This window comes from Zootoca vivipara, chromosome 10, assembly GCF_965207765.1.
Source record: "Zootoca vivipara chromosome 10, rZooViv2.hap1.1, whole genome shotgun sequence".
NCBI classification, from domain to species: domain Eukaryota; kingdom Metazoa; phylum Chordata; class Lepidosauria; order Squamata; family Lacertidae; genus Zootoca; species Zootoca vivipara.
The window spans coordinates 33,099,961-33,115,590 of record NC_142593.1 but is presented as its reverse complement, the minus strand read 5'-3'; the positions used below and the strand labels follow the sequence as shown (position 1 = coordinate 33,115,590).

Here is a 15,630-nt window from a genome sequence, read left to right as displayed (position 1 = left end):
GCAGCAGCAGCAGGCGGATCTGCTGCCCCTCTTCTAGATCTGCCGCCTGAGGCAACTGCCTCACTCCGCTTCATGGGCCTGACCACAACCTCCACAAATGCATAAACACATTCTTTACTTGAGGCCACCCAAATGCAATCTGGCAGCCACTGAAACAGGAAGCCCACCTACCCCTCTGACTTGATGGCAACCTCAAATGTGAAACACATTTGCACAAATGCTGTCACCAAATATTGAGATTCATGTCACGCCTCTGACATCTTCAGGCAATCTCATCTGGCTGAGTCAGTTGTGTCGTGCCGAAGCAGTACAATCCCAGGCAGCTGAGTTCTCCAAAGTGGCTTACAATGGTCTCTGGACTTGGAAGAAAACAACTGAGCTACAGCTCTTGCATGTGGCATCTGCTCTCTTTGCCATCTTTCAGAAAAGAGTGTTTCGGTTCTGTAACGCCGTCATAACCTTCTCATTGTTAGGAGAGCCCGATTCACTTCCCAGAGTTACAGTAACCAGAGTGGTTTAACAGTCAATCCCTCTTCTCAGGGAACTCTAGGAACTCTCTAGCTCTGTAAGGAAAATCGGGTTCTGCCAACAACTCTCAGTACCCTTAACAAACTACAGTCCCCATAATTCTTTGCAGGAAGCCATGACTGTTGAAAGTGGTATCACAGTGCTTTAAATGTGGCTGTAGTCTGATCTAGCACAGCTGTTCTGATGTTCTTATGACGACTGGCAATGCTGTGAAAGTACAAACATGGCATTAGTTTCCAAGTGCATCCAGACAATATTGTTTGGGGGTGCAGAAACTCTTCACATGGGGATGGGGAACTTGTGACCTTCCAAAGATTGTTGAACTCCAACTGCTACCAGTCCTAGACAGCATGATCAATGTTCAAGAATGATGCAAAGTGTAATCCAAAAGTCCCCATTCCTGTCCCCATTCCTGTCTTCCGTTCCTGACTTAGTACATCTACACTCCAACCCCTAGCATATGCAGGAGTGAACGAAAATGTCGTGAAACCCAGGGCGGGGCGTCGCTACGTAGGGCAGATGTGCAGCGTCACTACATATGACGCATGCACCGTATGTAGCGATGCCGCACATGCGCTGTACATAGCAGTTTGCCGGCGCCACCACTCCAGCGCCATACAGACAGTGCCAGGATCCTGTGTTCATGGCTGCAGCCGCGAACGGAGGAGCCTCCACTTGTGGCTGCAGCGGCGCGATGGCTGCTCGCACCGCCACAGACATGGCACCTGGGGCACACCGCCCCGCTGTTGCGATGCCACTGGGCATATGTAGACATCCTCATAAAAAAAAAACCCAAACCAAATCCTATGAACAATTCACACACACACACACACACAAACAATTTTAACTAAACATTTAATCTATTTTTTTAGAAGTCAAATACTGCTTCAGTGTGTTTTACCTGAGTTTTGTGTTTAAAGAAAACAAAACTTTAAACTCTCTTTAAGAGAGGCATGGTGGGGTATATGGAATATATATGATCTAGGAAACTGACATAAAGACAAAGTTAAGTAGCAGTTCAGGAACAATATAGAATTAAGCCTACAGAAGGAAGAAAAGACAAAATTTTGTGTAATTTACTATAAAAATTAAAAACTAAGAGATTACTGATGTGTAGTCTGATCCATTTTTTTAAAAAAACAACAACTGGGAAATAATTTCTATACCCAGAGCTAATATTTTCTTGGCAGAGAAGCATATTTGAACTGGAATTCTTTTTCTTCAGTGTGGATCATGAACTCATTGGCAGAGACAACTGAGAAGCAGAGGAAGTAATTTAAGAGAGATAATTGGAACATCAGTAACTCATCAACTGCAGACCACAGACCAGCAGACACAGCACCAGTGAGAGAAACCAGAGAAGTTCTGAGTATATGCACAAAATTATAGGTTCCTGGGACTCAGCTTAGCTCTTACCTTTGGATTAGCTTTAAATTCATAGGTAGAAAATCAGCATTGCCGAACCTGGTGCCCTCCAGGTGCTTTTCATAGAATCATAGAGTTGGAAGAGACCACAAGGGCCACCCAGACCAACCCCCTGCCAAGCAGGAAACACCATCAAAGCATTCTTGACATATGCCTGTCAAGCCTCTGCTTAAAGACCTCCAAAGAAGGAGACTCCACCACACTCCTTGGTAGCAAATTCCACTGCCGAACAGCTCTTACTGTCAGGAAGTTCTTCCTAATGTTTAGGTGGAATCTTCTTTCTTGTAGTTTGAATCCATTGCTCCGTGTCCGCTTCTCTGGAGCAGCAGAAAACAACCTTTCTCCCTCCTCTATATGACATCATTTCATATATTTGTACATGGCTATCATATCACCCCTTAACCTTCTCTTCTCCAGGCTAAACATGCCCAGCTCCCTAAGCCGTTCCTCATAAGACATCGTTTCCAGGCCTTTGACCATTTTGGTTGCCCTCCTCTGGACACGTTCCAGCTTGTCTGTATCCTTCTTGAACTGTGGTGCCCAGAACTGGACACAGTACTCCAGGTGAGGTCTGACCAGAGCAGAATACAGTGGTACTATTACTTCCCTTGATCTAGATGCTATACTCCTATTGATGCAGCCCAGAATTGCATTTGACTATGGCTGTTACCGAAATGTAAAGCCTGGAAAAAAATAAATATGTATTTGCCTTCTGCCTAAATGACAACAGAAGGGGTGTCAGATGAGCTTCCCTGGAGATAGAATTCCTTCACTGGGGAAGGCACTGCTAGGAAGGCCCTTTCCTCAGTCACCACTCAAATGAGATGCTACAAGTAGAGGAGGAACTCTGATGCGGATCATAAACACATGCAGGTCAGCGTGGAGGAAGGCATTTCTTTAGGGACTCTGTGGCCTTCCAAATATTGCTGAACTCACTGGCTCTGCTCTGGTTGGGGCTGATGGGAATTGGGTGTCCGACATCACCTCGCTCTGCTCTAGCCATTCCTTCAGTTTCTACCACTCAAGTTACAAAGAGTGAGCTTTTAAAAATTCACTTGATTGTGATTTATTTATTACTGCATTTATACCCCACCTTTCCCCCAGGGTGCTCAAGGTGGAATACATGGTTCTCTCCCATCCGTATTCTCCTCACAAGATCCCTGTGAGATAGGTTAGGCTGAGTTCTGATGAGAGCCCACAATCACTCAGTGAGCTTCCTAGCAGAGTAGGGATTTGAATGTTGGTCTCTCAGGTCCTTGCCCAGCACTCTCACCACTTTATCACACTGGCTCTTTAAACGAATTAATGAATGGTATATCATTTATTGAAGTCAGCAGAGAGGAAGAAAGGCCGAAGAATGACCCAAGAAGGATTGTTAAACATCGGGTTTCTATAAGCGCAGGCAGTATGAAGCCTTTGGTTGAGAAAATCATTCCTAGTCAACAGAACAGGTCACACAGTCAATATTCTGAATCTCACAGCTCAAAACCTGCCTCTCTAAGAATTGATGGGTAAACCCCTGTAGGAATTGTAGCTCCTTGAGAGGAATAGGGGTCTGCTCACTTTCAGCTTCCTTAAGTTTCTAGGATTCTTTAGGATGCCTGTTTAAAGTGGGATGATGCTATGCTTATTGCAGATGAGGCCTGAAGATTTGCTGCCAATCAGCATAGGTAATATTGAGCTAAGGCAACTTCCTATCTTCTTATATACCAACCAGTACAAGTGTGTCCTAAATGTTCAAATGTGAATCTATGTACAATTCATTGTATATAGAATGCAACCTTTTCTGAATCAGCAACATACTGACAGAGACAAAACCATCTTGCTCCACTTTTAACATTTCAGCGTACAAATAGGGATACTGTATTAAATAAAAAGATGGAAGGCTGACTATGGATGGTGTTATGAGGACACCAAGCTGGTTTTAAGGCTTGTTTGTGGATGCAAGTACATGTTTGATTGAAACAATGGGCATTGCCATTTCTGGCTATTATTTCCCAAGGTTGTTCATAGCACTAAGTAGGGATGGTATCTGGGAACGGAAAGGGGTTGTGAAGGAGGAGCTGCCTCTCTGCCACCCCACCAGTAATTATACCCACCACTGAACTAGAGAAAAAGAAAAGGTCAGAGCAAAGGGACCTGCCCCAATTCAATAGCGCTTTGATTTAACAGCTCTGAGGCCTTTGAAAACATTTTGCCAAGAAAGGTTTGCCATCAACCCATATAATCTCTTATCAGAGGCCATTGAAAGTCCTGGCTCTGAGGTTAATTCCCCCATCGCAAAGCGTTTGAATCAGCCCTAAACTCACATTGAGATGAAAGCCCCCAAGTCCCCTGCTCCCCCCCCCCCCGCCCTCCGGCCGACTTGTCCTGCAAAACCCACTGAGATCAACCGACTGGGGAGGATTAGGGCATGTTCATCTGCTGGCTCTCCAGCAGGACGGGCAAGCTCAAAAGAAAAACAATAATTAGGGATAATTGCTTGTGTCCAAACACAGGCATTAAAGTCCCTTTCCCCTTTGGGACTTTGTGAGCTGGAATGAAAGAGACACCCCCTGTTTTGACAGCTGGGCAGGCGAACAGAATGGGTGACAGATGAAGTGAGACGTCTTCAGACATTAGGAGGAGGAGAGAAACAAGGGAGGTAGCCAGGCAGCAACAGGGCCCGCCCTCTTCAGGCTTGATACTGAAGGAGGATCTCACCCTCCCACACACACCGCCCCATCCAACAGCATCCTGCCATGGACATTCCCAGCCACCCAGAAGGAAGCTTTGTTTTGTAAAAGCAGCCATTTCACTGAGGCAAGCCCACCCCCTGATGGCTGGGGCAGGGCACACGGGGGACCTATTTATTTTTCTAAAAGAAGACTGCTAGGATTTTGTCAATTTCTATGGAATTTTTGGCCAATCGATTTTATTATTTCCATTTATAGATCACTTACTATCTGGAAATCTCAAAGCTGTTGACAGTAGTCCTTATGGCACATGTAAAGAAGTGCAATTAAACGATTAACATAAAAAGATGTACAGTAAGCCTGCAACTTACATGGGGTTACGTTGTGCCGGGATGGCACCTAAAGCCCAAATCACATATAGTCATAAACCCATTGAGTTCAATAGTGGGTATGACGCAGGGGAAGGCATGCCACAACCTGGGGGCCAGCACAAAAAAGGCTGGGGAGTGCCTCAGGGTACCATCTTGGTCCTGAATGCTGGTTAATATCGACACGAAGCCATTGGGAGTAAACATTCATATATTTGGGCAGAGGCAGCATCAGTACACTGATGACACTTAGGGCTGGTCCACACTTCCGCCTGTGCCGTGAATGGCTCCAAGCGGTTTCGCCCTAGATGACCCACCCGGTCCCTTCCAATACTACAATTCTATGATTCTAACATTCCTTTCCAAGGGAAAACCTGCTCTTTAGTGACAGATCAGAACAAATGCAATCTGGGGGGAAAGCTGAATTACTGCTTGTTCTGAATGAGCACTAAAGAGTGGCCTCCCCTGGTGAGGCTGTGGAAAGCAGCAGGTTAGGAGGTAGTTTGGATAAGCTCTCAGTTCTATTTCTCTGTAACATCTAAAAAAGAGTGTCCTTGTAAGCCCTGCTCTGGTGACTGTACCAGATAACTAGCCAATTGCTTGCTTCAAATGGAGTTGTACTCCCCCCGGAGGAGCAGGTTCATGGTCCGGAGGTGCTCCAGGATCCATCTCTGTTGTATAGCACCTCAGTGACTAGAAGTGCTTCTGACTGCTTCAGTTGGTAAGGCAGCTTCAATCATTTCTAGATCGGGATCGCGTGATCACTGTCTTCCATGCGCTGGTAACCTCCAGATTGTATTACTGCAATGCACTCTATGTGAAGCTGACCTGGAAAGTGCAGCTAATGCAAAATGTGGTGGCTTGACTTCTCATTGGGGTAGAATATTCTCTGCTGAAAGAATTGCATTGGCTGCCAATTAACTTCCTGGCTGGTGCTGGTACTGTACTAGTAGTGTACAAAGACCTATACAGCTTCACAGCCAACTGACAAGTTAAGCTATGGAGCTGGCTTACTGAAAGTCAAACTACAATCTCGAAAGCACACTGTTCAGTTGTCCTTAAAGTGTGCTTAGCAAAGTGAATTTTACTTTGAAGGAAAAACAGCCACTCAGTGGATCAGACAGTAAGCAGTAAATAGCAAACTTTCCTCCACCCCCCTGACCTACAGCAGAGGCTGAAAAGAGCAGGGGGGGCTGCCCCTGCCATTAGGAACCCCCCCCCAGCAACCACCAACTCCAGGTGCCTCCTCCTGGGAGGGGAGGGCTTTCAAGGGAGGATTGGGTCCACCGTTCTCCCACAGATGGGTGCCTGGCATCTTCATCAGACAGCTTTCAGTGACAGCTCACCCACATTTCTGCTTGGCCTGCAATTTCTTTTACTTGCATTTGGGTTTTCTGCAGCTTGATGGGTTCCAATTCAGCAGCAAACAGCATGTTTTCCAAGGGAAAGAGTGTCGAGAGAGTGAGCCTCATGGACCTGTCTGTGACTAGAAATCAAGGGACAAATGGAAGTGCGGATTTATTGCAGTCAGCAGAGAGGAAGAAAGGCCGAAGAATGACTCAAGAGGGATTGTTAAACATTGGGTTTCTATAAATGCAGGCTGTAGGAAGCCTTTGGTTGAGAAAATCATTCCTAGTCAACAGAACACGTCACAGTGTCAATACTCTGAATCTCACAGCTCAAAACCGGCCTCTCTAAGAGGAACTGAAGCCAGTTAAACCACTGTGGGAATTGTAGCTCCTTGAGGGGAATAGGGATCTGCTCACTTTCAGCTTCCTTAAGTTTATAGGATTCTTTAGGAGAATCGGGCTGTTGACACTCGAGTTGTGTATCACCCACCTTATTTTTTCTGATTGTGTTTTATTTGTTGTATCCCTCCCTGGGACCTTAGGGCAAGTTAATAATAATAATAGTAATAATAATAATAATGTTATTAATATTCCCAGGGGCCGCCTCTCTCGTCCACTCTAGGCGGCTTTTGCACAGCGGCCACGAAGGCGAGCTGCAGCAGGTGGCGAGGGCGGCGCCCTGGGCCCAAGAAACGGCCCGGGGTGGGGGCGAAGTGGAGGCGGGCGACTCCAGCCTGCAAAGGCCTCGCCCCTCTTTCTGCCCTAGGCCGGACGTTTGCAAGCCAAGCCAGGTGGGTCCGTGGGGGACACCTCGCCGCCCAGGCCAAGGAGAGGGACCAGGCCCTTCTCCTCCAGCCCCGCTCCCACCCAGCAGCGAGCCCGAGCCAGCCGCCGCCAAGATGCTTGCGTGCGTGCGCGCGCGCGCGCAAACGGGACGCGTCAGCTCCCATCAGCGCGGTAGCCGCTGACGCCAGGATCGGGGGCAGCCCGTGAGAAAGCGAGCAGCCGGAGGCACGCAAGCAGGGAAGGGGATTGCGGACGCGATGGAGGACCTTCCTGGGAGGTGGGAGAGGCGTGTCCGGCCGGCCTCGGGAGGGAGGGAGGCGGGAGCCCTGCCTGCTCCTCATCCTTGATCCCGCGGGGGCGGGGAGTCCGAGCGAAAAGCTGCCCCTTTTCCTCCGACGGCGGCCCATCCTCGCGGCTGAGAAGATCGCCTAGAAAGAGCTTTTCGTCCAAAATTAATCCAGGGCTACGATTTCCGTGTAGACAAATGCAGATCAGATGGGGACCGTGAAATTCATCAAAACAACTGACTAAAATTACACTATGGAGCTGTAATGTATACAATGGCATGCGAGCTTCATTAGAGAAGCCACATCCGGGGGTGGGGAGAGAGATGAAGGCAGCTGGGACCCAGATTAATACATGCACAGAGTATCACAGCCCCCCCCCCCATCCTATATTATTACGACCCGGCAAATAGGATAATCTAAATGTGTTTACTAGAGCATTCCATCCGCAAATTGCATTTGTCCGTGGATAATTTAATAGAGGTGATATGTCTAAGGAACTGGATACAGGATCTCTCCAGACTGAAGGTGGTGGTGTGGGTTTGCTCAGGGCTGGTTGTTATTCCATAACAGGTAAATCAATGCCTTTCTTTTAAAACATGCTGGAGATGGAGAACAAAGTACAAGGAAAGTGATTCGAATGGTTGTTTCCCAAAGGATGACATGCCCAAGATCTCTTTTGCAAACACGGTCTTTAATACCGTGATCGTTAATGCAAAACCGATTCCCTTGTCAGTACAGTTTAGGATGCAGTTAAGGGAAAGGAGCTGTTGGGCGCAGGATGTGGTCGTAGGGAAGACTAAAAGCTGAGATGACATTACACAGCAGATAGGAATATGACGCCTTAATGTCATCCACAGCAAAGATAGGTTCTCTGGCTTGTTTCCTAAGGGCACAGTCCTTTGCATAGTACTTACCTGGAAACAAGTCCCATTGAATTTAGTGGGGCTTATTTCTGAGCAAACATGTTTGTAGGATTGTGCTGCACATGCCTTTAAAAGGATGGAGAAGGAAGAGCCAGGAGAAAAAAAAGAGGAATTGTCTGATATGGACTCTGCTGTGCACACTAGAGGCAACTCTGTCCATGCATATCAACCTATCACAGGTGTTTTATTATAAATGTATATCATAAAACAATTTTCATTAGTATTGTAAGCTCAGTGCATGACAGTCTCCTTTCTGCTTTGAACACACACACACTGTTACAGCTACCTCCTTTGGACTTGGGCAGGTGTTAATCACTTGATGTGAGGTGACTGACAGTTGAGTGGTTCCTCACAGTTGTCTAGTGGTGGGTGGGGGAATTAAGAGTTCCCCACCCCTGGTCTAATGCAATTAGAAACAGAATAATGAAACAGTAGAGTTGGAAGGGATCCAAAGGATAATCTTGTCCAATAATCTAGAAGAATCACAGCTACCCACTGGATTCTCTTACTCCAGGGTCCCCATGGGTCTGAAGCAGGGGTCCCTAAACTAAGGCCCAGGGGCTGGATCACCTTCTCAATCACCTTCTCAATCCAGCCCACGGACGATCCAAGAATCAGCATGTTTTTACATGAGTAGAATGTGTCCTTTTATTTAAAATGCATCTCCAGTGGCGGAGCTTCATGCTCCGGCACCGGGGGCAGGGGCGGGGCTGCCGCCCATTCTGGGGGTGGGGTGCGCTTCCCGGAGGGGCGGGGTGCGCGTTCCGGGGGCATGGCGTGACATGCGTTCCGGGGGCAGGGCGGGCACCTGCGATGGTGCCCCTTGGAGCCCGCCGCTCGGGGCATCCTGCCCCTACCACCCCTATCTTCCTACGCCCCTGCTGGGTTATTTGTGGGGCATAGGAATTTGTTCATATTTTTTTTCAAAATATAGTCCGGCCCCCCACAAGGTTTGAGGGACAGTGGACCGGCCCCCTGCTGAAAAAGTTTGTTGACCCCTGGTCTGAAGTATTCACATGTGCATTACACCTTTTGGGGAATCCTTAACTGGAGAAATAGCTCCTGCAGAGATGTGGGTGGTGGGGAGGGGGCGGGCTGTGTTTCTCATTCTGTGGATCCAGCATGACTACAAACAGCAAAACTCTGAAGAACCAGAAAAGTTTTGTTGTAATCTCCCCGCTACACAAGTACAACCCATATGTGACCAATCAGGATGATGATCTATTACTTGTCTAATCATTAACTTAAAATGCCATATAAGAATTTGTAATCCATAGTAAATCATTTCGGAGGAATGATTAAATGTACTACTGACTAATGTAAAACAGTCCAGTTTCCATAGCAGTGGGCTGCTGCCAAATATTGTTTAAAATGATGGAACGCGATGGCGGGGGCCAGGGGGAGGGAAGGAGAAAAGGAAAAAGAGGATTTGTGATCTACTGTGACATAAATTATGGTAGCTGTAAATCTCTAATGCATCAGTCGCAGTTTGCAGATTATTGGGCTTAAAGTAGAGGAAGATGAAATTAACTATCTTAAGGGCTGCCGGGAATCGTGTGTTTTCATGAGGCTGCTTTGCAAAGAGTGTCTTTGCTGGGTGGCAGCAATTGTTGAGAATGTAGTATGACCTTGAAATACCAGTTAAAAGAATACAGAAGCCCCCGGAGAAGGGATTTCCCTATCGGACTCCAGGGTGTTTCCTTGCAAACATGGAAAACTACTGTTAAAAATAATACCAGGCTAGTTTTATTTTTGAATTTGACTAAAAGTACGGTGAATTCAATTGAGTCAATGTACACCACGCTTCAGGGCAAATGGAAACAAAAGTCGTTAGGACAAAAGAACTCAGGTGGCAATGTTGGTGGGAATGGGAGTCTGTGGGTTTCTTTTGTCCTTAAGGAGCTGTGGCAAAATTGGTGTGGCGAAGCAGCAAGTCCACGGCTCCCTTGACCAACGACATTCTTTCTGCGGTTCCACTGTGGGGAAAAGCGCTCCAAGCCTCAGAATCCCAGTTATGTCACCCCTTGCCTGCAGAGCAGGCAGCCTCTCAACCCTTTTCGAAGACCCTCCCCTGTGAAGTGTTCCCTCAGACTCCTCTCCTTGGGGGTTCTCCGAGCACCCTTGTCACCAGGGCTGCTGCAACAAACAGCCACACAAGCCCTTGAGAGGCAGAGACACAAGAGGGCATCAGAGGAGGGAGGGAAGGAAAGAGGGACAGAGGCCAGTGTTGCCTGCGGCACCCCTGAACATCATTCAAGGCACCCCAGGGTGCCATGGCACACTGGTTGAAAACCACTGCTCCATACAGTGCTCTGTTTCTCAAGTTGCCCTGGATTCGAATGCTACCTTCTGATTTTCAAGCCTCTCCACCACTGCAATTCCTGATGTGTGCAAAGGAGTTTGTTTTTGTTTTTAAAAAAAGTTCGACCAGACTCAGAATAGTGTAGTTCCAGAAAATAGCATCTGGTCCAAGAGAACGAGGGAAAGCGTTCCAAACTCCCAAGTCCTGATGAACCTGGTTGCACATGAAAAGAAAAGAAAAGGTAGCCCTGACACTCATATTATGGAGTGATGAGGTAAATTCACGCACTCTTCAGCTGTTCAAGGGCACTTTGTTCTGGTTTGATATGTTCCAAAACTGAGTCCTGTTAGTGAAGCGAGATGCAGGGGCCCTGGGACAGATTAAGTCCTGACTCCATGTGGACTTGTATTTTACAGCAACTACAGATATGTGGTGGAGGGTCATGCTATGCAGGATTTGGGCTTGGAGAGCAGCTGAATTGTGTGTATGGCGACCATGTCAACTTTATGGACTGTCCCATTCTAAAATTTGAAGAGAAAGCTGTTTAGGGCAAGTAGAAACAGAGGTCGCTTCCCTATTGGCTCAGCAGTTCTTGAGTGAAGAAGATAAGCAACTTATCTCAGTTATCGCCTACAAACTCCCAGCAACAGCCAGGGTTTGGTTCCTGCAGTTGCATCTCTCTCCTGCTCCCTGGTGTTCATTGGCAGTAATGCACAAGTCTGAGTCCCAGAGCGGTTCCTCAGTAGCTTCACCAGAGAAAGGAGGGGCATGCAGTTCTTCTTCTGAGATGAGGAACAGTATGAATAGCCTGCTTGAGCTCATATTCCAGGTTCTGAACTCAGCCTATAAGAGGAAGGGGTGGCACAGCAACACACCTAACTGCATATTGCAACCAACTCAATCGTTCTTAGATAGCTCTCCTACAATCCTTGGGAAATGTGGCCCAACTCTGATACTTCTTAAGATTGCTCAGGGCAGAGAAGGAAAGGAAAGAGATGGGCAGCTAAGCATTTTTAATAGATCAACTCTCCTAGGTTCCCAGTGTTGTTACTATTATTTTATCTAACAGACTTGTGAATGTGAAATCAAACTGCAGTCCCTTAGCAGGGAGGACCGCAAGTAGAAAACCACTTACTGTGGCTTTCCTTAACAGAATCATGTGCATCCTATTCTAACCTCTGAAAGATCCTGCAATTGTGCCAACATCTCATGGCTTAGATGTGACTCTGAGCCATAGTTTAGTGCTTGGGGAATCAGGCTAAGGTTGCTGTTCTATTCTGCTGGTTTCATGTAGAGATCATGGGGGAACAGAAGCACATGTGAGGAAAACATGGTGGCCTAGTGACATAGTCCAAATATATTCATTAGTGCAAATGAAAATTAGCATAAGAGGCAGGCATGTCAGTCAAAAAGCCACAGTTTCATAACACAACAGGTACTGAAGTATGACAGGAATATCAGAATATTATAATCAGGAAAACTAACACAACATTTCTCATGTCTGAATGTACCTCAAGTCACTGCAGAAGGGCATTTACCCTCCCTCTCCTCCATGTGTTTCCCCTTCATTCCCCCAAATTTGCTTTGGAGGGTTGAGGGAGTCCTGAGAGCAGATTTGGGGGGAGGCTGGAGGGGAGGGGATGGAGGAGAGGAAAAGTTCTATTGTGCAAGTGGAAGTCATCCTGCTCACGCAATTACTTCATCAGACACAACCCTAGGAATTTGAATTCGCCTTGCTTACTTCCCATGCTCTGTGGATTAGCCTTGGCTTTTCTGTCCTATGCTATTTTTATAACGATGTTTGGTAGGCACCTCCTCCACTCCCCCCCATTTCTCCTATAGAAATTAATACTTATACAAAAGGTCTCAGGGCAGGTTTCATAAAATATTACAATTTAAAACAGTAGATAGATCGCTACAATGATTAAATGAAAACCACAGCACTAAATAAAATCACAGGAGCAGCAAAACAGGAGTGCAACAAGGCACACTTTGATAAAACTGACCTGGTGCAGAGATCCTGGTGACAGCTGTCAGCACCATGCAAAACTGCTAGTGGACTTCTGACCTGGCCAGGAAGGCAGGGAAGAGCCAATTATAGGAACCATTTGTCTGGTTATGGCAGCTGGCCAAATCCTGGCATCTGTATGTCACTGCATGCAGACTGAAGCACTAATTCAGGCATCCCCAGACTGCCGCCCTCCAGATGGTTTGGCCTACAACTCCCAGCATCCCTAGCTAACAGGACCAGTAGTCGGGGATGATGGGAATTGTAGTCCAAAACATCTGGAGGGCCAAAGTTTGGGGGTGCCTGCACCAATTCATATTATTTGTTCCTCTGCACAAGCCAACCAGTGGCTTTCCGTACTCTCAGCTGCAAGGTGACAGCAATACTTTTGAACCACAGTTTTTAGGAATTCTAGGCAACTAAAAAGAAATACGAGTACCTGTGCTTAATGTAAGTTAGGCTCTACATGTGACTTAGACTAAAAATCAGTACCCAAGAGTAACCACTCACGTGCTCTTTGACTCCTGAGAATAGAGAAAATCAACAGCTCAGGAAAAAACTAGGTGAGCAGGCCAACCAGCCAGGTGGTTTTAAAATATGGAGCCAAATGCAACATGTTTCACATTTGGAAGGAATGTTCACTTGCATTTGTCTCAGGTGCCCGGCAGTAAATGAGCAACACCTGTTCTCAGCAAGACCTTATCACCAGGCCAAAGCCTCAATAGGTGGCTTGATACAATCCTCAGTCTGTTTGGTTCCTACTTGTTCAAGTAGATGTGGATGTTTTCAAGAAGCAATCTCTGTTCCTTACATAGAAGTGTCAGAGCTGCTTTTTAAAAAAGATATTTAAGACCACTTTGGAAATAGTATCTCATATGGTGGGGGTGAGATGTCATTGTTAAGATCTTCATTCAGCATCTCTCCAGGTTCTTGGAGACTGTCAGTTGACCTGGAAATGTGATGAAGGGATAGGAAGAATTTTATAAACTGAAAAGCAAAAATTCAGGCGCCTAACAAAAGCAGGGTTTTTTAATTAAAAAAAACCAAACTTCCCCCTCCCCCCTTTAATGCAGGTTGCACAGCCCGCCTCTGCAGAGAATGATAGTCACAAAACACCAATGCATTCTTTGGGGACAGGTAAAGTCCCAGTGTGAGAACAGCTGTGGAGCTTCGAAGGGCATGTACTGCAGACCTGCTCTTCTAAACTAATTTTCAAGACCATAGGAAGGGGAGGGGATATGTTTGCTCAGTGTTGAAGAAAGCGTATTCTGAATATGCTCAGAAACACCTTTCCCCCATACTATTACAGCTTTCTGGCATGAAAAATAGATTATGGGGTAGGAATCTGGAGTTCTATCTCTGTTAATCCACTGCTAATGCTACTTTGACAAAATGAAAATAATTCTGTGTCGGAGATAACAGATACAGTACATTTAAAAAAAAATGGCATTGTTCTTAGCAGAGAGAAATAACAACACATAGAAGATTAAAATGCTCCATGAATGCCACATCATTAATTAATTGGAACAGCAATATCTGTGAACCAGTTATGGCTGCTGCTTCAGGCAATGCTCTTATTTCAAGTCAGTAATTGAAATTCTGTCTGAGCAAAGACTATGCCAATGTTTCATTAACACTACTAACCAGTGCATGTAAAAGACCTTGCAACTGAAATGCAATGTACACATAGCAACTTACCTTCCGATTCTGGTTTCTGCAGGAAGATAAGCAGAGTAATTCTCACCTGCAGAAAAAGCAGAGTTGTCCAGGCCGGGGGTTGACATTATAGTAACAAGGAGGGCTCAAAGCGGGAATTAGTAGCCCGGAGAATGGAAGAATTTCAGGATGACTCAATACTTGATGAGCATTAGGAGAATTCATGCTGATACCTTCCTGGGCTGAATAAGGAGGGATGTACTGTAGCAACGTGGAAGTTTATAGGCTGGCTAATCCCAGTGAAAACAACGGATTGTCCAATAGGAGTCTGGCCTGTTGTCAGATGCGCTTCCTTCACTTGGGCTGCATGATTTGCAAGCAATCATTTTAAACATGCACACAGCAATCTGCAAAAAAGTCACGCCTACTGGAAACAGAACAGGCCCAAGCAACTGAGTCCATTCAAAGCGAGTGACCCTTTCATATTTTGCCCATCCCATCACGGTGAATGTAATTCCTACTAGCCCACAAAACGCACCAGAGAAAAATAGTGTGGCACCAGCTTTGTCGCCATCGGACACCCATGAGTTCAGAACTGCTCGGCTGACAAGGAGTGAAGGAAAACACGCAGGGGAAGGAAGGCATCTTTAACAGCGCTCCATTCAATTACTCTGCAAACCTGTCCTGGAATAGCTAGGCAGGAGGGTGTCCTTAGTAGGACATGCCAAGTGGAAAGTTCGCACTAGTTATATAAGAACTCTGTTCACAGTAGTGCAGTTGGGTAACGTTAGACTCTGGACTTAATCATCTTATGGGGGATAGTAAGGGAAGCTGTTTACTTAATTTTATATATATATATATATATATATATATATATATATATATATATATATATACACACATACACACACACACACACACACACACACACACACACGCAGCACTATTAATAAATTATAGCAGAACAGTTAACAATTGCACAACAAAACCTTACAACATAAACACATTTAAAAAGTCAAAATCAGAAACAACAAGCTCTGGTGGAAAGATTTGCTCTTATTTGCCCTGCATAAGCCTGACAGAGCTGAAAGGTTTTCAGAAACGGACAGCACATGCTGAATCTGTGTTGGCAGAGTATTCCACAATACTGGGCCAATGACACTAAAGGCTCAGCTTCTTGTCAAAGGAGCTTTGCCAATTTGGGGAATGACCAACGATGTTCCTGCAGGTGATCTCAGTGAGCGAGCTGGGATAAAGGGTTCAGGCAGTCCCTGGAGTATCCTGGGCCTTAAGTTGTTCAGGGCTTGTAAATGACGACAAGGA

General features: G+C 46.1%; 1 protein-coding gene across 1 annotated transcript; it reads right to left on the bottom strand.

The window, feature by feature from the left end:
- Nucleotides 1–11,721: 11,721 nt before the first annotated feature.
- On the bottom strand, nucleotides 11,722–15,088 carry TMEM174 (transmembrane protein 174). The gene is given in 6 exon segments (XM_088653184.1): nucleotides 11,722–13,638; nucleotides 14,350–14,365; nucleotides 14,396–14,578; nucleotides 14,580–14,644; nucleotides 14,646–14,894; nucleotides 14,896–15,088. Coding segments are annotated over 6 exon segments (711 nt in total). The 5' UTR covers nucleotides 14,953–15,088; the 3' UTR covers nucleotides 11,722–13,497.
- Nucleotides 15,089–15,630: the final 542 nt, after the last annotated feature.